This window comes from Nicotiana tomentosiformis, chromosome 9 (genome assembly GCF_000390325.3).
Source record: "Nicotiana tomentosiformis chromosome 9, ASM39032v3, whole genome shotgun sequence".
Classification (NCBI taxonomy): domain Eukaryota; kingdom Viridiplantae; phylum Streptophyta; class Magnoliopsida; order Solanales; family Solanaceae; genus Nicotiana; species Nicotiana tomentosiformis.
This window is the reverse complement of record NC_090820.1, coordinates 58,424,549-58,450,005: the sequence shown is the minus strand read 5'-3', so window position 1 is coordinate 58,450,005 and position 25,457 is coordinate 58,424,549. Positions and strand designations below refer to the sequence as shown.

Sequence of the window (25,457 nt, the reverse complement as noted above, 5' to 3'; positions counted from 1 at the left end):
AATGTGGTCAAGTATGGTTTATGTGTTAAAGTGTTATAACTTCAATTCATGTTTCAAATGAAAGTTCTTTATGCTTAACTTGGAAGGAAAACCCAATGTGCCTAAGACTCTTATAGCTCATATACATATCAAATCTCTATTTCCAAATGCCCTTATTGTTGATAAACTATGACAACCTTCGCAAGTGAAAGAAGTGAGAACTAGATATAAAGTGTGGCCATGGTTTTTGTAACTAGAGCGTATGATTTGAATTTTTGTTTCAATTGTAAGTCACCACGATCTCCTTTGTAAGAGTTTTCAATGTGTTTTGAGTCCTTATTTACCCATGAGTTGAAATTGTGCATTGCCTTTTTTAAAGAAGTATTTTAAAAGAAATGGTGTATTACTCGTTTATGATTTTTAACTTGTGTTGCTATTGCAAGTAATTTTGCTCCGTACTTTGGAAAGAAAACTATTGTGTTTAAAGCCTTCATTACTAATGAATTTAATTTATGATTTCCTGAACATTATACATGTTGATGTTTGTGATGATGATCCTTGAAGTAAAGAAATAAAAGTGTGAAATATGAGATATGGCCACCGTGCCTTGGATGAAGAATCATATGAATGGCCAAGAGAGCCAATGAAATAATGACGTTGTGAGGTGTTGAAAGTACTAGTGAAGCTTTATATGGTGTGAAAGGTTATGAGGTGAATGTATTTGCATTTCTGTTTCCTTTGTGTGCAAAATGAAAATATTTTTGGGAGTATCATTAGGGAACCGAGGAAGGGTGGGTTGTAACGGCCCACACCTAAAACTATACGTGCTGGTGTAGGAGTGAATTGTGATTATTCCCCTTATTTGGGATGAGATTGATGTGTTAAGAATATTTCTCTTGATTGGGATGAGATTGTTGATACCCCTAGATTTGATATCGACTCACACGGCATATGTGGGAAGACGACCCAGCCGCTCGGGTGATGATCAGATGCCATATAGCGTGCATGGTGGTTCCAACTATTGGTAACACCTTTCTTTCACATCACATGTCAATCTACATTGTTAGTGGAGAGATGGCCTAGCCGATCGGGCATGATCGGACTCCGTGCTAAAAATACGGTGGTATATCGGTGCTAATGATCTTCCAACCAAAAATAATATTATTTTCGTATTTTGAAATTTACTATGTTTCAACTTGGCATTTGGATATCATTGATTGTTACTTTCTACTTCCATTGTTTTCCCCTCCTTATATTGGCATTCTATTCCGAAAGAGGACATTTAGCTTTACATACTAATACTATTCCATATGTACTAACGTCTATTTTGACGGGGCACTGCATCTTCAATGGATGCAGGTAGATCGTCAGCGGGCAGCCTTGGTCCTCGTTAGCAGATACTCTCTATTCAGCAGGTTTTGGTGAGACCTACTCTGTTCTGGGTCTGATGTCACTTGATGTTGTACTTTGTGTTTTGAGGTATAGCCGGGGCCTTATTGCCGGCATTTTCATACTACTATTTTATTGCACTTAGAGGCTCCGTAGACATGTTGTGGGTGGTGTATGATATTTGGTAATGAACTAGAAGTGTTGGTATTTAAAAAACATGTTTTCTCTCATAATTATGAACTGGTGATATTTTGGAAATTATAAAAATGAATCTCTTTTGAGTAATGGAAAAAGAATGTGGAACACTTTACTTTTCTCATGTCTATCTCTTGTTACTGATTCTTATATTGTGGTATCATTGTTCATGGGTAAGGTTGGGTAGAAGGTATCAAGTAGGCTTGCTTGACTGGGGTATCTCGGTTGAGCGCACGTTGCACTCCCCGAGGTCGGGGAGTGACAATAGGGAGCCTTTGAATACACGAGTATAATATTTCTAAGCATTTCATTTTGAAACTTACTTTTCTAAAGGGGGAACTTACTATAGATTCATGTCAAGGAAGAGGATAACGAATAGCCTTACATACATATAAGTCGACCTTTCCACGGTACTAACGAAACCAGCCTTCTCCATAAATCAATCTACATAAGAACAATATTACTGTTAATGGAGAGAAACATAACAACTAGCCGACGAACGGCAATCTGCTCTATACATGATTCTACGGCGTATATCTTCACCAAACTCCCATCTAATCCTCATAACACCATCAATAATACATAATTACACATACATGAATATATGAAGCACCTTCACACCCCAAAACCAGTCCCAACACGTCACCCAACAATTAAAACAACACTAGCATCAACAAGAGAAACATGCTAACTAACAAATGAGCAACAAGCTTGATTTATGGCAAATCGGGCAGCATCTCCCCCGTTTCACATCCCTCAAGTCAAGAACAACATCAACACAAAAAAAATCAACAAATTTATGTCCATCACATGAAGAACAACAAGAATAGCCCCTCAAAACATTGCACAACAACACCCTGAACCCAACTTCAACATAGCCTCTTATATTTGCAATTTCATCACTATCAAACCCATCTAAAGCTCTATTAAGATCAAATACCTGGAGGATAATGATAATCTTACCTTTTATGACAAGAATCAGTCTACATATTCCTTGCTTCAACTTTAAGTAACTTCAATTCCACAACACCAAAGGGAAGAACAAGCTAAACTAACATCACAAGAACCTTTAAAGGAGAAATCACTTCCCAACCTTGGAGAACTTCACTTGAATGGTAGGAACTGCCTAGGGATTGTTTGGAGAGGTTTAGGATGAGTTTTGATCTAAAAAATGAGGTCAAATGGATTCTCCACCGTTTATATATAATTGGACAAGTTTCCACCATTTATGTGGGTCCCAAAGGGGGCTGCGTGTGCAGTCTCACAAAAACTATAAATATCTCTCTACTCTGACGTTGTATCGATGAACGATTTAATGCATTGAAAACTAGACTAATATACCTTAGATATGGTTGGTGTATGACCTTGTAATGCCAAGTATATTTATAGAAAAGCTGAGTGACATTACACCAAATTGTAGAAAACTTATGAATGTAAATTGCGATAACTTTTGCCGACTTTTGTATTACAACTCGCTTGACTTTAAAAATTCACATATGATGATTATACTATTCAAATACCTCATAAAATGACCTTATTAGCATGTTAAACACTCCTAGTCTTACCCTAAAAGTACATGTTATAAGATTCCCAGCTTGCCGACTTTCGATGAAACTTATTTTCTTCGATTCGTTTAACTTCTAAATCGTCCAACATGTTTTGTTCATTGTTTTAAACACTTATGAAATTTAAAATAGTATTGATATTCGAGCTTACGTCGACTCACTTATGACACACTTCAACATACGAAAGTACGAGATGTAAAAGCAAGCACCTGATTGGTGCTAGTTTGGACACTTGGCCAGTGTTAGGCACATGGATTTGTGTAGTGAGGTATCGAGGTTGGATCATGAGTATGCATTGGTAGCTTAGACTCATGTATTGGCTCTTATATACACTGATATTGGATTATGAGCATGCATGGGTATCTTAGATTCATGTAGAGGCTCTTATATACATTTGAATGTTAATCGACTCATATCATGAAAATGAAAGGATTAAGAAACTAATATTGTACTTCTTCTCTTTGTTTACGAGGCATGCCTAAATTCCACATTTACTATATCTTTTTTGGACTTGATTGATGATATTATGCCTTATCACATATTCTATTTGTGTTTTCATATGCTTATTGTACTATTAGTAGGTGTCAGTGTCAACCCCTCCTCACTACTTCTTCGAGGCTAGACTTGATACTTACTGAGTATCGTAGTTTTGTAATCATACTAAACTTCTGCATATTTTGTGCAGGTTCTGAGATCGGTATTAATAGTACCTTTTGAGCTGAGAAGGATATTATTGGAGACATTGTTGTGAGTTGTTGTACTTGATCCAAATCGAGTTTTGGGCGTTGTCAGATAGTGTTGGTTGTATTTAGACCTTGTTGTTGAATTATACTTGTGATATTGAATTGACATTGGTTTCCGCATTATTATTTATGTCACAAAATAGTTAACGGCTTAATAATTTGATTCTATGGTTGTTGTTGAATGTTGGCTTGCCTAATAAGCGGGTTAGGCTCCATCACGGCCTTTGGTGGGATTTTGGGTTGTGATATCTTTACAAAAGGGTATGAGTCTCTAAAGGCCATGGATTATATGAAAAAAGGAATTCGAAATGAAAGATTTGAAAATAAAAACAATTATCTTAATAGATCTGAGCATTTGAGTAATGGAGTATTTGTCCATGAATAAACTTATGCAAAGAGAACTTTAAAGATATCTCAAATGAATAAAGCACATATTTTGAAGCAATCTTAGATATTAATAAATATCTCTTTCGACCTCATGAAAACTCTAGAGAACCTTTTGGTGTTGAAATACCATATTTAGTGCAATTGGGACTGTACTATAGCTTGCTATATTACACGACAAGATATAACCTTTCATATAGGCGTATTAGCATTATTTACTATATTCGAGAGAGGATTCTCTTTGAAGCTCACCATAGGAAAATCCCATATTCTAATGCGAGGTGAGTTTGGGGTTATATAAGTGTTGAAGTGTGTAACCATGTTATCAAAAATTTTAATTTGTTGGTGTAACGACCCGGTCGGTCACATTGTGTATTAGAGCATCGTTCTCTCATGTGATGCTTCCCATATATTTTTGTGATGTTCTTTGACTTGAGAGGATGGTTGGTTTGGTTTCGGAAAGGTTTGGGATTGATTTGGAACACATGGTTCCATTTAGGAAGCTTAAGTTGTAATAGTGGATCAAGGTTTGACTTTTAAATAATTGACCTTAGAACATGGATTGGATGGTTCCAACAGGTTCGTATAGTAATTTTGGACATGAGCGTATGTTCGGATTAGGTTTTGGATGTTCCTAGAAGATTTTTACTCTAATTGTCAAAATTTGGCAATTTGAAGGATTGGAGAGTTCGTAGGTTTGACCGATATTGACTTTGATATTATCGGGATCTTATTAGTGTTCCGAGACTTTGTATATGTACACTTTGTTGAATAGAACTTGTGTGCAAAGTTTGTTGTAATCCAGAATGTCTAAGTGTGATACGGACGTATTCAGCAAAGTTGGAATATTTGAAAGTTAAGAGATGGATTTGATCTTTTATTCTTAGTTTTGTTGTTGTTTTTTATGTTTCGAGCCTTGGAACAAGTTTGTTGGAAGTAAATAGACTTGTTGGAATAATTGAACAGAGTCCCAAGGAGCTCGTGTGATTTGGGGTGTTTTCGGATTATTTCCATGTGCTTTAGAACAACTGATTGTTGGTGAGATTGCAGTGCTTTGCAATCGCGTAGCTGGGTCTCACGATCGCAGAGAAGGGGTTTTGGCTGGCGAGGTCTTTGCACTTTTCGATTGCAGAAGGAGATATGCTATCGAAAAGAATGAATGCGGTTGGAGTGGTTGTATTTTATGATCGTGGGTGAGGGGATACGATCGTGTAGGCTTGGGGGAGTGGTCATCTAGTTCACATAGAAGGCATCGCATTCGTGTAGAGGAGCAGGAGTGGGAGGCCGCGTTTGGCCTTCGCATTCGCGAGGCTGAGTGCCCGTGATTGCATAGAGCACTGGCCAATTGGGATTTGTGATCGTGAGGGCCATGTCACGATCATGTAGGAGGAATGTCATGTAGCAGATTTTTGTGCTACGCAATTGCGGAGCAGTGGCTCGCAATCGCAAAGGGTATCTTTGGGCTGTATATTTTAAGTTGAATTATGGGATGTTTGCCCATCCTCTCATATTTTGAACCCTATCTTGGAGAGGGGAAATGTTTCAAGGAGATTTTCATACAAGGCAAGAGGGTAAGTGATTTCTATTCATTTGTGATTATATTTTAAGAATTTATATCAATTTTTATCTTCTAAATCAAGGATTTAAAGCGCCGAAATTAGTCTTTTTGATATGAACTTAAGAGAGTGATTTTTTGGGTTTTGATTATGAAATTTGAACTCGATTTGAAATCTAATTATATATGTGGACTCGTGAGATTATGGGTAGTCGGGATCTATCCCTAGACTCGAGTTTTGACCGAGTGAACCCAGATTGACTTCTATTGACTTTTTGGAAATTGATTAAAGATTGAAACTTTATTGTTTGGGGTTGATTATTATAGAATTATTTGACTCATTTAAGTAATATTTGACTAGGTTCGAGTAGTTTGGAGGTGGTTTTGAAAGAAAAAGCAGTTTTGGAAGGTTGAAGGTATTACTTGGTGGAAGTAAGTTTCTTGTCTATCCTTATAAGAGAAAATTTTCCTCATAGGTAATCTATTTTCTATTTATTGCTTGATTTAGGTGTCACGTATATGCGAGGTGACGAGCCTATATGCATAGCTAGGTTGTGACCCTAGCAGGATAGACTTGGGCTTATGATATGCCTTATTTGGACTTTATAAATTGTTTATTCATGTTTCTTTGATTACATGACTATATGATGAATCTTAATCATGATTAGAGACCATGCTAGAGTTATGGCTTGTTGATTTGGACATGACAGGCTTCTTTCACCATGTCAAACTTTCTCAATTAGTCGTAGTCATATAATTACCTTACTTTATTTATTATTTAATGGTATTGGTTTACTTTGTTCTTGTTGATGTCATGATCAGACTTAAATATGTTAAATAAGCATATTGAACTGTTATGAAAAGTTGAAATACTTGATTAGCCATCTCTTATTCGTATAAATATTCATCCACATCTTATTATTATGTCCTAGCGTGTCTTTATTATATCGTTTCATACATATATTCATGAGTTGGAGAGTTGGATATTGAAAAGGGTTGAGAATTTTGGCACCAAGGACATTGTGAGCGAATATTGATTATTGATGATAATATGATTGGATTGGGTTGCACGTTGCAATAGTATTATATTTGGATTGGGTTGCACGTTGCAATAGTATTATGTTTGGATCGGGTTGCAGCTATTACAATAGCATCCCCCTAGTAAAACTTTGGTAGTTTCATTGTATAAGAGATCTTGCCACTTGTAACAAATGCCTATTTTTTCTTTCAGCAACGCCATTTTGTTCACTAGTATAAGGATAATTAGTTTGGTGGATTATCCCAAAAAACTCCAAATAAGCACCAAAATATTTATCTATGTATTCTATGTCATTGTCAGTTCCCACGATTTTTACCTTAGTCTCAAATCGGGTACAAATCATCTTATGAAATAACTGAAACAGGAGAAAACTTTTCTTTTGGCCTTGAACAAATACACCCAAATCATCCTAGTGCAGCAATCAATAAGAGTGATAAATCATCGACTACCGGACAAAGATATTGTTTGAGTAGGACCCCATACATCAAATGAACAATCTAAAAAGGTGTTGCACTTTTATTATTACTTAAAGGATAAGAGTTTCTAGTATGCTTGGCAAATTCACAAGAATCACAAAATAAAGATTCAAACTTAGTTCTCGAAAACAAACTATGATATAGCTTCTTCAAAGAAAAAAATAATGGATGCCCTAACCGACTATGCAATCTACCACTGCAAATATTCTTTCTTGTTTGAAGATCTTGAAAAATACAATGATCAGAAAAGAACTCGACACTACAGTTTAGTTTTTTGGTGATAAAGCTAACAGAGAACAGGTTAACAGGAAACTTAGGTACATGGAGAATAGATGATAATGTAATATCAGGTATACAGACAACAAAACATGTTCCAGAGATGAGAGTAGGAGCCATTGGCTATTCTGACATAATCCTCTTTGGGAGTAGGAGAGTAGTTTTGAAAGCCTTTAGAGGAGCCTGTAATCTATCTATTTGCACTAGAATCAATAATCCAAGAACAAAGGTGAGCATTAAATGTAATACCTGAATGCACATAATTAAAAGTGGTAACATTAGAAGAGTTAAGTTTGTTTAGGAGATGACGAAGATGTTGAACTTTGTCTGAAGATAAAGCTTCTCCAAAAGTAGTTTCCCTGGATGTCTCCATATTTTTTGCAATATTAGTCTCGCCCCTTGAGACGTACACATTTTCCTCCACGACCTCTAGTTGTTTTACCATATAATTCCCAGCATATCTCTTTTTTGCACCTTGGCTTTCCATAGTAATCACAACGCATCTGACCCTTATCAGAAGTGATTGCCCTTAGTTGCTCATAAGACACAGTTAACCCAGATTTCTCGGTTGCTGCCGAATAAAGCATGACCCCTCGTTGACTCTCTTTCTGTTGAACATAAGAGTGTGCATCCTCAAAAGAAGGAAAGAAAATGCTGAGAACTTGACCCTGATCTGATCATAATCTTGGTTCAAACCGACGAGAAAATCATATACCCTTTCCTTTTCAACCAATTATTGAAAGAGAATTGCTTCATCACTACACTTCGCTTAAAGATCCTAATAATAGTCAATTTCCTGCCATAACCCACTTAACTTGAAATAATAATCATTGGTAGTCAACTCACTTTGCTTAGTGGCATAAATTTTATTTCGAATCTCAAAGATCTAGGCATCAATTCTCTAGCGAGAGTAAGTGTACCTAGTAGATTTCCAGATATTTTTAGCAGTATCAAGTTGTAAATATTGCTTAGAGATTTGGGGATGCATAGTGTTCAAAAGCCATGTCATAACAAGAGAATTATAAGAATTCCATTGACCATAGTTAGGGTGAGTCACAACATGTGCTTTTTTCCAGTAATATAACCAAGCAACTTTCTAGACTTAATAAAAAGTAAATAAGATCTTGACCAAGCAAGATATGTACCAACCCCATCCAATTTAACAACATTAATTTGAGACATAGAATTATTATATGCTTTTGTATCCCCCATATTTTGATTAAGTAATAATCCTTAGTATCAAAAAATCGCATAAGGATATTCAAAAATACATAATAACCTTCCAGAGATAGAATTTGCCTGATCTTGCCGGAAATATTCACCAGAAAACTCACCAAAAGAATTTTTCCACGTTGAAATCCACCGAAACATCAATGGGAAGGGTCGAAATAGGCTGCCATCCGAGATCTGGAAAATAATTTTGGGAAAAGTCGTTGGAAAGTTGTAGATTTGGTAAGAAATCTAGTTGTTGTAAGGACCCGTAAAAATTTAAACCAAAAACTCGGGGTTTCGTGGTGCCAAGATAGATCCCTGCGTTATATTAGTAGAAATTCTTTGCGGCGAGCTTTCGAGCCGCGATTCGGACTTTTTGGATTGAACAGTACCCTACGGACTGAGAGAAAAATGTTTCGCAGAAGAACGTATTTCTGCGGTTCATTATGCGGCCGTAAAATCACTCTACGGACCGCATAATGGCCGCGGAGTGAACCAGTAAGTTTGGCCAACTTGAGGTCAGTTTTGCGATCGATTATGCGACCGCATAATCGATATCCGGATCGCATATAGATCGCATAATCCCTCTTGAGTTTTTACGGAGGGAGTTCTGCGGTGCATTATGCGACCGCAGAATGAGTATGCGGACCGCATACTGGTCGCATACCTGACCCAAAAGTTTAGGCCCCAGAGGGCCATTTCTACGGTCACTTTGCGGACCGCATAACCATTATGTGGTTGCATATGCGACCGCAGACCTGTATCGGGGCACCATTTTTCTTAATTTAAAATCCGACCTTCATTACGTTAAAATACCCCTTAGGTCTATTTTGAGCTCATTTTCAGATGTTTCTAGAGTGAGAGAGAGAGAGAGAGAGGGTTCAAGAGGGAGGGTTAAGTTTTCATCAAATTAATCTTCAACCATCACTTAAAACTTGGAAATATTCAAGTAGAGTACCAAATTCTTCATCCAAAAAGATAAGACTTCATCACCCTAGCTCTTAATTTTAAACATAGCTATAATGGGGTATTAATAAGATAGTCCATGGGTGTGAGGGTTGTTTATCTTGCATGCATGTGATAAAGAGTGTGGAAAAAATAAGAAGTGAACTAGAACTATGAATATTTTCCTAATTTTGGGTTCAATTTGTATATTGCTAAAATAGATTGAGGTTGCTAAGGGTTCCGAAAAATTGTAGAGTCTAAAGAAGCACAATTGAGGTATGTTGGCTAAACTTTCTCTCTTGGAATTTAATTCCATAATATTTCTGTAAGTTTCAAAGTGTGGGTTACGTATTAAAAGGTTATGTCTTTGAGTCGTGTTTCAACGAAAGATAGAATTGTCTAAAATCTTTTGTACTAAACTCATGCCCATTAGTGGTTGCTTTAACTAATGCTTTGATTTATAAATATATCCAGTGTGATTCGAGTTCTATATACTCATGTGTTGAAATTGTTCATTGTCATTTCTGGGGGAGAGTATTGCAAGAGTAAATGGTGTATTGACTGTTTATGATTTTTCATGTGTGTTTCTATTGTTGGTTGGTATGCTTCATTCTTTGGGAAGAAACCATTTCAAATGGATTTGAAGTATATGATTTTTAAAATATCCTATATGTTGATACTTGATGGTGATCTTTAAAATTGAAAGAGGTGAAAGTGTGGAATATGAAATACGGCCATTGTGCCAGGAATAAAGAATCTTGTGAATAGCCTAATGAGCCAAGAAAATATTGTCGTTGTGAATGACTGGAAATACTAATAAGAATTCATACAATGTGAAAGATGTTGAGCTGAGTACAATTGTATTTATGATATTTCTGTTTGCAAATCAAATCAAAACTATTTTTGGGAGTATCATTAGCAATACCGAGGAAGGGTGGGTCATAAGGCCCACACCTGAAACTACACGTGCCGGTGTAGGGGTGGATTGCGATATTATTCCCCTTAATTAGGATAAAACTGGAACCTTTGTGGATTGGAAAAATCAACCCGCACGGCATATGTGGGAAGGCGGCCTAGCTGATCGGGTGGAGATCCGACGCCATATTGCGCATATGGTGGTACAACTCTTGGTAACAACTTTCTTTCGCATCACATGTCAAATCGTGGGGAGATGGACTAGCCGATCGATCGTGATCGGACTCCGTACTAACAAAGACGGTGGTATATCGGTACTAATGATCTCCCAACAAAAATAATATATGAAGTTTGTATTTTAAAAATTATTATGTTTTAACTGGACGTTTGGATATTGTTGATTGTGACTTGCTGTTCCTATGTGTTGCCTTTTCTTATATGAGCATTCTATTTTGAAAGAGATTTTTTAGCCATACATACTAGTATTATTCGACAGTACTAACGTCCCTTTTGCCGGGGGCGCTGCATCTTTAATGGATGCAGGTGGCTCTTCAACAGGCGGCATTGATCAGTGATAGTAGTACACTCTTTTCAGCTGATTTGGTGAGCCCCACTTCATTTCGGGGTCATGTATCTTTTGTTTCTCATGTACAGTGTTTTGAGGTATAGCCGGGGACTTGTTGCCGGCATTTTCATATTACTCTTCTATTGTATTTAGAGGCTCCGTAGACAGGTTGTGAGTTATGGTTGATGTTGGGAATTGAACTAGAAACGTTGGTACTTGGAAATTATATTTTTTATTAATTCTATAAACTCGTAATATTTTTGAAAATTATGAATGAAGCTACTAATTGAAATGAAAAAGAAGTTGTTAATAAAATCTTTTCAGTGATTGATTAATGGAGTACATCTCCTCTTTATTCATGGATGAGTTTGGTTAGAAGTAAGTCTTGGCTTGCTCGGCCGGGTTCTCTCGGTTGAGCGCCGGTCGCGCTCCCTGAGTTTGGGGCGTGACAGTTACCACGTTGGAATCCTAATTCCGGTAATCAAAAAAATCAAAAGTGGTAGGATGTACACGGAACAAGCCTGAGACCCGAGATCTGGAAAAAATTCGGAACAATTTGATGGAAAGCTATAGACTTTGCTAGAAAAGTAGATGCCATATATTTCGATGATCGAAAAAATCAAAACTGATGGGGAAAGACTTTGAATGTTCCAGGACCCCAACAGAGAAAAAAATTCCAAAACAACTGGCCAAAAGGAGTTTGTGTCATGGACAGCCACAAAGAGAGACAAAACTCAACCTCTTTCATAAAAATGGAATCCTAGTGTTGCGAGGGAGATAGCTCACCTCAAAAAGGCAATAATGACTCTGATACAATGTTGAAGTGTGTAAAAAACTTAAGTTGTTAGAGAGAACACACTTTTATTTACTTAATTATTTCTTCAACAATAAGACAACAGATTCAACGGTTGAGGTGCCAATTTAGTTAAAGCATAAATGTATAGTATTGTGGTAAAAATTGGCTGACAAAACCACTTTTTGGGTCAGCTATTAAAATTTAACTAGTATTTAAAATGTAATGAGAAAATAACACTCTTTAGTGAGAAATATTTTTTGGATGAAAATACCCCTACTTAAAACACGGAAGAACTCTAAGAACGATTAGTGGAGTTTGAATATTTATGAGTTCAAACTCCATGAATAATTCATGTACTTTGAAATATGCAGTTGAAACTCCAGGAACGATTCACAGAGTTTGCAAGTACATAAATGCACTCGATAACATTCAAGATTTTCAAGGTAGATGCCCGGATTTATTTGGTTTTGCTATTTGAAATTCAATTGGTTTTTAAATTGTGGAACTAAGATCGATTTTGTCTTCGGATTTGAACTTGCGGAGGAAAATTTTGGGATTCTATTGCAGGGTCTTTCGAAGGTCGAACCTAGTGCTAGAAAAATCTAAGTTGCTGCTCAGTTGAAACTAAAATCATATGGGCATTGACATATCGTAAAGAAAGTTGACTAAGTATTTCCATCGTGACTGACAGGGCTGGAACCCGTAGCTACCGCCTTGACAAGGAGATGCTCTATCAAATTGAACTACAATCCCAGAAAAATACGAGATCTAGCAGAAAATTTAATTTTTTTTTTATTTCTGGATCGAGTATTTTTGAAGTATAAAGGGGGTCACCTTTTGGTGTGTACTTCCCTTAATTATAGATCTATCCACCAGACAAGAAACTCAATTTCGCACTGCTATTGAGTCATTGGACTTATCCATCAAGGGATTCAAATTGCTGATTATTTTAACTTTGATGATTATTGATATTTAAAGAAAAACAAAGAAGAAGAAATTCAAAATTTTAAATGCTAGTCTTCAAGTAGCGAATTTGGTAATGCATTAGGTTACGGAATCTTAGTTGTTGGTCTTCAACTATTATAGCTACTGAAATCAATGGGAAAAACCAATGTGAAGTCAAATTTATTTATATTTGTTGGGTCCAAACGTACAAGCAAGTATACGCGGTCGACAAGTAATAAAGTGATTAGAAAGTATCGTTCCCACGAGGATTTATGATCAACTATTGTCCAATCTAAACTATTTATAAATTTATTACTCAAGTGGTTGTGAAGAAAATGATTGTAATTTTTATTAACTAAATTACTACGAAACTAATAAGCAAACAAGAAAATACGATCGCAAGTAGAGCAAACAAACACTTAGAAATAACGGAAAATGGCCAAATATATCCCTGTACTGTAAAAAAAAATTAAATGTACCCCTCGTTATACTTTGAGTCTAAATATATCTCTGTCGTTATACTATTGGTTCAAATATACCCTTTTTCGTTAAGTTTGTCCAAGATAGACATCCAATCCTATGTGGCACTGACATTTTGATGAGGTGGATGCCACATGGCTTGCCAGCTCAGCGCCCCTAAGCCATTTTACCCCTCCCTTCAATATTCTTTCCACCACTAAAATATTCTTCCCCTCCACCACTATTGTCACCATTACCGCTACCATGAAAAATATTGTATTTCAAATTTATCTTTTATATATGGATTAAAGGCGTTGAGGTGGCATGCCATGTGGCATCCAGCTCATCAAATGTTAATACCACGTAGGATTGGATGTCCACCTTGGACAAACTTAATAGAAGAGGTTTATATTTAAATCAATAGTATTACGGCATGGATATATTTGGACCCAAAGTATAACGAAGGGTATATTTAAACCTTTTCTCATAGTACAGGTATATATTTGGCTCTTTGCCGTAGAAAGAATTCAATGAAATGGAGATATTCCAGGGTTATGGGATTAACATCTCTCCTATTGTGTTCTTCGGGTTGATGTAATCACTTGACTTATCTAATATGTTGATTAGCAGGGTTTATTATGCTCGTGAAGTTCTTTCGACGCTTCGATCGCCTATTCAAGCCAACCTAAGACTGTATGTATATAAAATCAAAATTGACAAGAACGCGTGTATATTTCTTACAAGAATAACTAAGTAAGGCAACTAGAATATGTCTATTCTAATCGCGAATCTATTCTCCGATACCCAGATTCAAGAAGTTACTCTACTCAATCTTATATGTAATCTACACTTCCCACTTTCGAGTTCAACTATAAATTCGTAAATAGTACTCTATTGTTAGCTACGCAATAGAATAATTAAGTGCAAAATTGAATAAACAAATTAATATGATAGAATCAAGCAACACAATCAACCGTCAAATTACAATAGTTAAACACCACCCATAACCCCAGAATAATGAGGTTCATAGCCACCCATGATAAAGTTAAACAATTTCATAAGTGTTGAATAGTTGAAAATACTAAGAAAGATGACGAAAAACGGAGAATCCTTGCTCCCGAGTGTTCCGTCCTTGTGTTTTGCTCTCAAAATGGCGTCTCTCTCTCCAAAATAGGTATAGACTTCTTCTAGCTCCCGAGTATTCTTTTTATATGAGTTGAGGGTGTGTAGAGCCGAAATAACTTTGTCCCACACGAAGTAGGAGACCGACCTGGAAAATTTTTGCATCTGTAACATTTTTTCGTTTTGTTCCCTTTTTACTTCAAATCGTGCACTTTAGTCCCACATTACCTCCGGATGACTCCTACACATAAAAATACCACGAATTAGCATAAATTATTATATTACACATCCGAAATCTACGAAACATGAGTAAAATACGAGGCAATATGCAATAAATATACATACTTTAAAGTCGAATATCAATATTCACTTATTAGAAGAGCTTAGTTCGAGTTTGGAATGAATTTCGAACTCCAGCAAGTAATGTTGGAGTTTTAAATTTACAAATTCCAAACAACACTGTGTATTGAAGTTTAACAAGTAGTATATTTTTGAACTCAAGTATAATGTGTTGGGAGTTTCATTTGTCTAAACTTCAAAATCCAACACCGATTATTTAAGTTGTTTCGTGTTTGAATTAAAGGGTATTTTTGTCTGAAAAAATTCTTGTGTGACAGGAGTGGCTAAATGCTAATAACTTTTTTAAAAACTAAGCTCTTATAGCAGGAGTTAAAAGGAGCCTATTTTCTAATTTTCCAGTATTCCGAAGATGCCAAGGTTGAGCTAAACTAGACAATACCTTAATGTTAGGCCTATGGCGAACAAGTGGTATTAGTACAACAACAAAATATGAAACTTGTATTAGGCAAATCCCATATTGTAACGGCGAGATCAAATATCTAAGTGTCTAGGCACCTTTTGGGTTATATTCCTAGAGGACAAAATCGTAACACCCCAAAGGTTCAATAGCCATACCAGTGATTTGGAGGAGATCTCTCGAAAAGTATTTTGAGTCAAAGCATACAATACCTTCACAGCTTAGCCTAAGTTATTAAAGTTAGTGCCTCTCCTAATATGGTTGTGCAGTAAACCTTAGCTAGAATGGTGAATCCCTAAGAGAGTGCATGTAAGCCCACAAACCGTTGCTTCTTAATCCCGCAAGGGAATTTCCTGTGAATGTTGCCTCAAGTTACTGATCATAAGGGGTGAGTTAAAAAATTCAATGGATGACAAGTTTAGAACCCAAAGTTCTGCAGCCAAAATTCTATGCATTCACATACTTCGTCTTATACCATCTTCATACAAGGGGAAGAAAGAAAATACAGCTCTTTAAGAAATTTAAAGTTAATTTGCAATGCTTCATACTAGTACAACCATATTACCTAGCACCTACAACTGTCTTTTGTTTTCTTCCCCCCTCTTAGGCAGATCTCATGATTTTGCTTGAAAACAAACAACGTTGCCCCTCAAATCCTGGTCTTTCAAAAATAATCTACAATTAATGCAATGCGTGATATTAATATTCCTCAAGACACGATTCAAATCAAAATGAGAGAGTTAGTGTTTTCCTTTACAATGAATAAGGATAAAAAATACTTCATGCATAGTGCTATCCTTAACAGTTCCGTCAAAAATCGAATATCATTTGATATATTCTGTTATACCAAAATTGTCCATACAAACAAAGTAACAATCTCAAAAGCTTAAAGTTACTGTAGGCTCTTTCCCAGCCTGGTTGCCCCTACTGTGAACTGTATTCTCCTTCAATAATGTTGCTGAGAAGGATCATGGAAACAAGTTGGAAGATGCTTTAAGTGGTTTAGCTGCAGCATAGCACACAAATTCTGACATGAATAGGGGGGACGAAGTCAACATGATTCCTCCTCAGGTACATTTCAAGCACTGAGCAGTTATTAGGTAGATGAACGCAGTTACTGGTGTTGATCTTTGTCATAGAAAAAATGTTACCCCAGGAATGAAGAGTTAGTTTTCACTGAGCATCATCAGATCAAGTGCATGACAACAAAAATCTGATTTCCATATTCGAAAATATCTCAATCATAAATCTAAAGAAGAATTTTGCAGTAAGCACTCTCTACTTTATGCCACAGAAAATGAAAAGTTGATTTTTTTTAATGGCAAAAAAATTCGAGAAGAGATACTGGGGAACTACCAGCAACTTTTAGATTCCAAAAAGCCCTTGGTCAACTGGAACTTCTTGTGCATAATGAAACACCTTTTAAACGTAAGTTTAGCGTCCCAGCGCATGGGGCAGTGCAACTGCAAGCCCAGTAGCTGGTCAACCAAGGTTCAAGTGCAACAATTGCCCCATCTCTCAAGGATGCAGAGGATTCCGGAGAACAACAATCTCAAGTTCTACTGCCACTCAAGTGTGCAACGGCATTCACTTCATCCAGCAGGTATGACGACAAATGATATCGTCTTGCATTTAGTTCTTCCAGCCCTGTTGCATTTATTACCGTACAAATCACTAATATCATTTCGCACCTACTTGTCATTTGGTTAAACTGACTTCATGTTCCAATGTGTCATTCGGTAATATCTACCATCTGAGTTGACACACTGGGCAAGGATGCCCCAGCTCTCCCACAACATTTCTGTTGATCTTAAAGTGTGGAAGACCATTAGGCAGATATTTCCCTTTATCTCTTGCTAGGCCTGACAAGCCCATCAGTTAGCTGGAAATGTGAGCTTGAACAGAGCCTGAAAACATGAAAAACTAATTAAGTGTAGCTTCTTGCATGTGGTCACTAACGTGTAGGAGAAAACACAGGAAAAAGCTTAAATGACAGGAATAGTTGGTGCAAACACAGATTGGAAACATAGCCAACTATGAATCAGATTGTTCAAGGAATTGATATATCTATGACCAAATAGACTAGTACTATATGTCTTCCCTCAAAGGATATATTTGGAAATGATATTACATAAAACTTTCCACGCTCATATCTGACCCTTCTTTCGTCCGAAATATGTGAATGGGGATCTGAAGTTCAACAGATTAAAGATCATAAATTTACTGACAGTCTCTCTAAATCATTTCTCCATGTAAATAACATTACTACAATCTAATCAAAGTTGTATGTAACAGTTGCTTCAACAGATTTACTCATCACGAATAATGTCAGATGTACAGCAACAGAAGATGCTAGCTTAGTGGCTTTAAGAGAAGACTAACAGATACAGAGGAATATGAGCAACAAAATCAAAAAATCAGCAAGTCAAAATGCAACTTGCAAGTGGAAGTAGATCAAAGGAATATGAACCTGAGTATAGCCATTAGTAGATTTAAAAAGTAAAACAACAAAAGAAAAGCCTAGAGATACTTCAAACAAGTTACCTAGTTCCAGATGGATGGGTTTCTAAACTGAGATGACATTGCCTCTAGTAGAAACTTGACGAGGTTTCCTCTCTCCACTTCTTTTTCCTTCTTGAGCTCAAGATGTCGGACCTGGTCACATATCAGTAGGAAGAACAAATCATTTTGGAGGTGGAAACATAAGCTATAAAGGTTACCCAGAATAGAGTTTCTGAAAATTTATTTGCCTCCACAAGGCAAAGTAGTGCCTTCTCCAAATAGACAATCAATTCCAACATGAAATGATTTTCAAAAACTTCATTATAGTGCTAAATCTTAAGCTACTAAGTAGAAGATAATAGGGAGTTCCACAATAGTCCATTATTTAGAATGTCATTTCACAAGAAACATCCTTACATTCTGTAGCAATATCAGCAAATGGGTCAAAGATAATCAAATGACATATGGAGAATATTTCACCTCATTAGACATGATGGCATCACAGAACAACAAATTCTCCTAAATGTGTAAAGATCATGAACAGTGATTTTCCGTCAAATAACAGTATTTCCCCTAGGATAAGTTCTATCTCCGATGCATCATTTTTTTCACAACAGCTCCATATCTGAATATCCTCAGTCATTGTGTGAGACAACCATAGAAGAGAGAAGTATAATCAATAATGGAATTGCATTGTATTGTTACAAGGAGGCATTCACCAAAAGATTGCATTTGGATGTCTCACAACTTAATAAAGAACATCAAATGAGAAAGTAGTGTGAACATGTAATAAATGTCGTCCTACCTTCACTGAGTCCTTTTGGGATACACAAGTGTCAGTGATGATGACAAGGCATTTAATGTCATGCTCATTAGCATATTCATACTGTTCCGTGAGGCTTGGATCGCATAGAGGAACAAATTCAGCCTGTGGAATGTTCAAAACTTAGTTCAGATACTAAACACATTCAAGCAGAAGAGTGTGGTAATTGAACAGCTAACCCTGATATTTTCCTCCCAAAGCTCTGCCAATAGTTCCATCCGCTCTATTAATAGACCACCCCCTCCTCTTGAACAAACAAGAACATTAGTGACAACATCATATCTGCATGTTTATTACTTTAACTTTAGGTAAATGATTGGACAGTGAGCAAGTAGGAAACTATATATAATAAAAGGAGAAGCAAAGCCATCATATTAAGCCAAGTGGCATAACCATAAGATAACAAATGTAAAATTTTAGGGCAAAGCTCCCAAAACGTTGGAGTTTTAAAATTATTTATAATAAAAATCGAAAATAAGAAAAAATAAAAAACTACCAATTCAAATTGGGGAGTAGTTTCAAACTGGAGTTTTAAAATTATTTTACGATAAAAAAACGAAAATAAGAAAAAATAAAAAACGACCAATTTAAATTGGGGAGTAGTTATAAGTAAAATAATTATATGATGCCAAGTTGCATAACCATAAGATGATAAATGTAGATTTTTAGGACAAAGCTCCAAAAAAGTTAGAGTTTTAAAATTAGTTTATAATGAAAAACGAAAATATATAAATAAAAAAATTACCTATCCAAATTGGAGAGTAGTTTGGAGTTTTAAAATTATTTTAAAATAAAAAAACGAAATTAAAAAAAAAAAATTAAAAATGCCAATTCAAATTGAGGGAGTAGTTTTAAGTTGGAGTTAAAAAATTATTTTAAAATAAAAAACGAAATTAAATTTTTTTTTAAAATTGCCAATTCAAATTGGACGAGTAGTTTTAAGTTGGAGTTAAAAAACTATTTTAAAATAAAGAAACAAAAATATCTATTTATCTATATAGAATAGGAGACGCAAATCAATGTGATAATGCCAAGTGTAACAACGAAACTTTAACAAGTGTCAAATTTTAGTACAAAACTTCAACAAATTTGGAGATTCAAAAATTATTTTTAAAAAAAGATATATAAATATATAACTTCATTGTAGAGATATATAAAATAATAAGACTAATTTATTTTTTAGATGACAACGTTTTTCAATAATAATAATGCATATGGTCATGCTATATGCTATATGGAAAAGATAAAACTAAAGACAAAAACATAAACAATAATTTCAACAAATAAGTAAAATATATAAAGATATAATTTAACTTCTTATGTAGTAATCTTAATAAAAAAAATAAACTTTAATATTAAGTACAGACAACAACAACATACCTAGTATATTAAGTACAAACGGGAAGAAAATTTAATTTAATTTCTTATTGAAAATAATACAAAAATAATAATTATTACAATTATTAGTAGATTTATCACATATATTAAAAGAACTTCTCCATTTAACCTTTGAACTAATTCAACACCATCCATTTAGAAAATTATAATAATCATATTCGTATTATAAATAAACACTAAATGAAAAAAAATTAAACTATTGTAGAACAAAAACTAATGTATAAAGAGGAGAATAGATATAATGTGATTATATCTACATTTTAAATTTATTTGATAAAATTAAGTCAATAAATAATACTCGAAAATATTATTGATAAATTTACATATCAAAATTATTATGAGAAAGTCATACAGGATAAAGCAAAGTTAAATTTCAAGAGTAATACAAAATTATATTCATTGTATTATATTAAATTGATACTTAATTAAAAATTCATATGACAATTTAATAATATTATGTAATGGATAATACAATTAGATAAGCAACAAACAAAAAAGAAATAAAATATAAATTTGTGGGAAAATATAAAAATATAAGACTTATAATTAGAATTATGATGAGAAAGTCGTACATATACACATATCCGCGCATCACGCGCGCTCTAACACTAGTTATGGTAAAGACAAAATAGTATCAGTGTCATATCTCTAGGGGGCAGCCTCGTGCACGAAGCATCCTACATTCACGCAGGGTCCGGGGAAGGGACGCACCCAAGGGGTGTGATGTAGGCAACCCACCTAATGAACCATTAGTGGCATTCTACGCTCGAAACCGTGACCTATAGGTCATAGGGAAACAACTTTACCGTTGCTCTAAGACTCCCCTTCTATCAATGCCATATCTCTAATTAATTAAAAGATAGAGAAAACAGCACCTGTAAGGTCTGAACTCTAGAGAAGAAGCATGTTGCAAAATCGTCTCTAAGGCAAGACTGCTCCCTGCAGCTCCAGGAGGATTTGATTTCTGGAACATTTCACGCAGGACAGTACAAAATGAGACAAACAAAAAGAATGACTCAGAAATAAATAAGCAATAAAACCTTAGGATTTGGAAAATTACGATGACACCACTTCCTCCAGCTTATTCTATTTAACATACTTTGGATGCAGAAGATGTTAATCAACTTACCTTTCACAAGAAAATAACACACTCAGCTTTCAACGTTTGGCAAAGTAAACCCGTTTGATGCCATTAGTGGAATAGTATTTGTAACACCCCGGAAAATTTTGAAGAACTTGAGTGTAAAGCCCAATAAAATTTGCAAAGAAAATAATGTTTCATGGTGCCGGACTAGGATTACGTGTTTGAGGATTGTAGAGGAAAGTAAAGGAAAACTTTTGGCGGAAAAGTGCATTTCTGCGGTCCATTATGCGACCGCAGAATCACTCTGCGGACCACATAATGGCCGCAGAGTGAGGCAGTTAATTGGGTCAGTTGGAAGCAATTATGCGGTCGACTATGCGACCGCATAACTGTTATGCGGTGTACTATGCGACCGCAGAACAGTTATGCGGACCGCATAGTGACCGCAGACTCGGGCAGATTTTTGGTCATTTTGGACACCAATTATGCGACCGATATGCGTTCCGCATAACCATTATGCGGTCGCATATGCGACCGCAGAACCTATTCCGGAGCTTTATTTTTGGGTTTTAAAACCCGACCCTATTTCATTAAATACACTCTTTGGGTCATTTTTTAGGTATAATCTGATATTTTAGAGTGAGAGAGAGTGCCCTAGAGTAAGAAGGTGTTCCTCAATAATTGATTCTTCATTTCTTCTCAAGTTTTGGAAGATTAAGGAGGGAAACTCACTAGGTATTCATCCTAGAGGTAAAATTCTACACCCTAACCCTCAATTTCGAATTTTGTCTAGAAATGGGTAATAAGCAAGATAATTTCTGGGCAAGAGGGTTGTTTATTTTACATGCATGTATTATCAAAGGGTGTAGAAAGATTGTTGAGCTAAAAATGGTAAAGATTGGGTTGTGGGATGATGGAATCCTCTATAAAAGGACCTTGAACCTTAATCCACACTTAGTGTTTGATAAAATGCTCAAATGAGCTGAGACCATGAATATCTTCCTAATTATGGTTCAATTTTGTTATGTCTCAAATAGATTGGGATTGCTAGAATTTCCGGAACGTTGTAGTAATTTAAGGAAAGCTCAATTGAGGTATGTTGGCTAAACTTTCTCTCTTGGAATTGAATTCCATAATGTTTTCGTGAGTTGCAAAGTATGGGTTGCGTATTAAAATGTGGTGGCTTGAATCGTATTTCAAATGAAAGCTAGTATGCCAGATTGTGTGAGAAAATCTCAATATTTTTAAGACTCTTAATTGCTCATATGTGTACCTAAAGTCTTGATTGGGAATCTCTTATTGTTGATAACCTATAAAGATGGTTGGAAGTGAAATCAGTAAATTAGGAATATAAAGTGTGGCCAACGTGCCAATAGTGAAAGTTATACTTGTGACCAATGGTGCCAATGAAATGAAATAATGTGAGAAAGATTATGAAATGAGCTTTGACTCAACTATTCCAAAATTGACTTCGACAATATAATCGGCTAAAAGTTTATGAACTCAAGTGATGCCCATATGTGGCTGTTTTAGCTAATGCTATGTTTTGTAAGTAATTATCAATGTGTTTTGCGTTCTTACATATTCGTGAGTGGAAATTGTATATGATTTTAACTTGTACTTCGATTGCCAATCATTTTACTCCATTTATTGGAAAGAAATCGATTGTGTTTAAAGCCTTCATTACTAATGAATTTAAAGTTGTGATTTCTGAAATATTCTACTTGTTGATAATTATGATGATGATCTATGAAAAGGAAGAAATGAAAGTGTGGAATAAAGAATCATATGTATGGCCAAGAGAGCCAATGAAATAATAATGTAGTAAGTGGTTGAAAGTACGGATTAGGTAATATGTGGTGTGAAAGGTTATGAGATGTACGTATTTGTACTTTTGTTTCCAATGTGTTATGAAACCCTCTATGAAAGACATAGGTACATTGTGTTATGAAATCCTGTGGACGGTCTATGAACGCATAGGTACATTGTGATATGAAATCCTGTGGACGGTCTATGAACGCATAGGTACATTGTGTTATGAAATCCATTGTGATATGAAATCTTGTGGACGGTCTATGAAACGCATAGGTGCATTGTGTATAAGAGGTATAGATGTACGGTATGAATAAACACTATGGACGGTCTATGAAACGCATAAGTGTATAATATGATATGTGAACGCTAAGGACGGTCTAATGAGACACATTATTAATGCAGACAATAGATGCCCCTTTTGTTGTCCTTGTTTGTACAGGTTGTTTCAATTACATTATATTATGTGTTCCACATATAGATCATATGGGCATTCTAGTTTGAAAGAGGATTTCTAGCTATACATACTAGTGCTATTCGACAGTACTAACGTCCCTTTTGCCGGGGGCGCTGCATCTTTAATGGATGCAGGTGGTTCTACAACAGGTGGCATTGATCAGTGATAGCAGTACACTCCTTTCAGCTGATTTGGTGAGCCCCACTTCATTTCGGGGTCATGTATCTTTTGTTTCTCATGTACTTTGTGGCTGAGGTATAGTCGGGGCCTTGTTGCCGGCATTTCCATATTACTCTTCAGTTGTACTTAGAGGCTCCGTAGAGAGGTTGTGGGTGGTATTTGATGTTGGGAATTGGATTAGAACTTTTGGTATTTGGCAACATGTTTTTTATTAAATCTATAAACTCGTACTATTTTGGAAATATTGAATGATGCTGTTAATGGGAATGAAATGGAAGCGGTTAATGAAATCACTTCAGTATTTGATTAACAGAGCACATCTCCTCTTTATTCACGAATGAATTTGGGTAGAATGAAATATAACAGGCTTGCTCAGTCGGGTTCACTCGGTTGAGCGCCGGTCGCGCTCCTCGATTTTGGGGCGTGACAGTATTGGAGCAAAGGTTCACAAAACAGGAGACACAACATCCTTCATTACATGGGCGGTCATCTGTAACCGATGAAATTGGAATAAGACGCTGAAGAATGAAGAAAGTATCAACGCCTGGGATCTAATAAAGTCACATGAGCCCTAATAAAATATCAGTGGCACCAACACAATTATTCAGAAGGCCAGAGCATTACGAAAAGCATCTGAATAAAGAGTATATACAACTCAGAGCCTACATAATGCCTTTACTTAAACTGTTAATGTATTTGCTAATGTTGAACAATTAATGAATTGCTTCTGAGAAACAATCAAAACCAGTCTAGGCCGTTTATGCTGAAGGGTGAAGAAAAGGCAGACTATATAGAAAGAAAGAGAAAGAATGATGAATTCCCTCAGTTCCAAATATCAAAACAGCCTCGTACAATAGGGATCAACTAATGGTTACAAGTCTGCCTGTCAATTATTCGGAATTTTCCAACCAGATTTGAGCATTTTCTGACAAGTCAAAACTTTCCAACGACATTTTCCGGCAAGTTCGGTCATTTTCAAGTCCTTCCAGGTGATTTCTGGTCATCTTTCTAAGGTACGATACTGTTCAGTCCTTTTCCTGCCAAGTTTTCTGGCTAATTTGGTGTAGTTTCATGAGGTACTCTCTTGGGACAGCTTGTCAATTTCTGGAGATTATTTGTGAAAACTTTCGGTGATCCAACAATATGTCACGAGGATTTCAGAAACTTGATTGAAACAAACTAGGATCCAATACTTTGAACGAGCAGATATTTTCTTCACCTGATTATATTGAGTTCCTTCATCACAAAAAACTTAACAGACATCTTCTGAGATAGCTTTTGTTACTCAGATAGGTAATCAGATGGCTTGTGTCTCTCCGTCTTTGGTGCATCTGATCATATTTCTATTAAAGAATATTTTTATTCTACTATTTCTTATTCTCAATCTCTTCCAACAATCACATTGGTTGATGGATCTTAAACCATCCCGGAATAAATCGAGCTAGCCTACATTCTTCTTAACTTTGAATTCAGTTCTTTATGTTCCTGATTGTCCTTTTAATATCATAGACATTAATTGTTTATCCCAAAAACTTAACTGCTTAGTGACCTTCAATAACTCTTGTCATATAGAAATGTAGCACAGGCGAATACTTGGCAATTGGCTTTGAATCATACGGACTTTACCTTAGCCTTCCTAAGTCGTCCATAACCTGTTCTTCGTCCATAGCTTGTCCTATTATTGATTTACCCGATCCATTACATAGATGATTGGGACATCCTAGATAATCAAATCTTCAAAAAAGTCGTATCTGCTTTGTCTCACTTGTCTAGTTTAGAATGTAAGCCGTGTTAGCTCGGTAAGTATAATCGCTCCCCCATCCACTGATGTCATGATAATCGGGCAATATCTCATTTCTCCTTTGTTCATTCAGACATTTGGAT

The 25,457-nt window shown here is 35.7% G+C and overlaps 1 protein-coding gene across 17 annotated transcripts in view; it reads right to left on the bottom strand.

The window, feature by feature from the left end:
* Positions 1-14,367: 14,367 nt before the first annotated feature.
* LOC104105109 (eIF-2-alpha kinase GCN2) overlaps positions 14,368-25,457 on the bottom strand; it is a 78,221-nt gene continuing 67,131 nt past the window's right edge. For 8 of the 17 annotated variants that reach the window (XM_070184379.1, XM_070184374.1, XM_070184378.1 and 5 more), the window contains 5 exons: positions 20,916-21,004; positions 18,822-18,924; positions 18,625-18,747; positions 17,862-17,972; positions 16,038-17,224 (listed from right to left, as the gene is read on the bottom strand). In XM_070184379.1, coding sequence (XP_070040480.1) covers positions 17,862-17,972; positions 18,625-18,747; positions 18,822-18,924; positions 20,916-21,004 — 426 coding nt within the window. In that variant the 3' untranslated portion in view covers positions 16,038-17,224. Of the gene's footprint in view, positions 14,802-15,734; positions 15,993-16,037; positions 17,508-17,861; positions 17,973-18,624; positions 18,748-18,821; positions 18,925-20,915; positions 21,005-21,169; positions 21,249-22,691; positions 24,118-25,457 lie in introns of those variants that run through there. The other 9 variants (XR_011410815.1, XR_011410817.1, XR_011410816.1 and 6 more) reach the window with 9 other exon arrangements.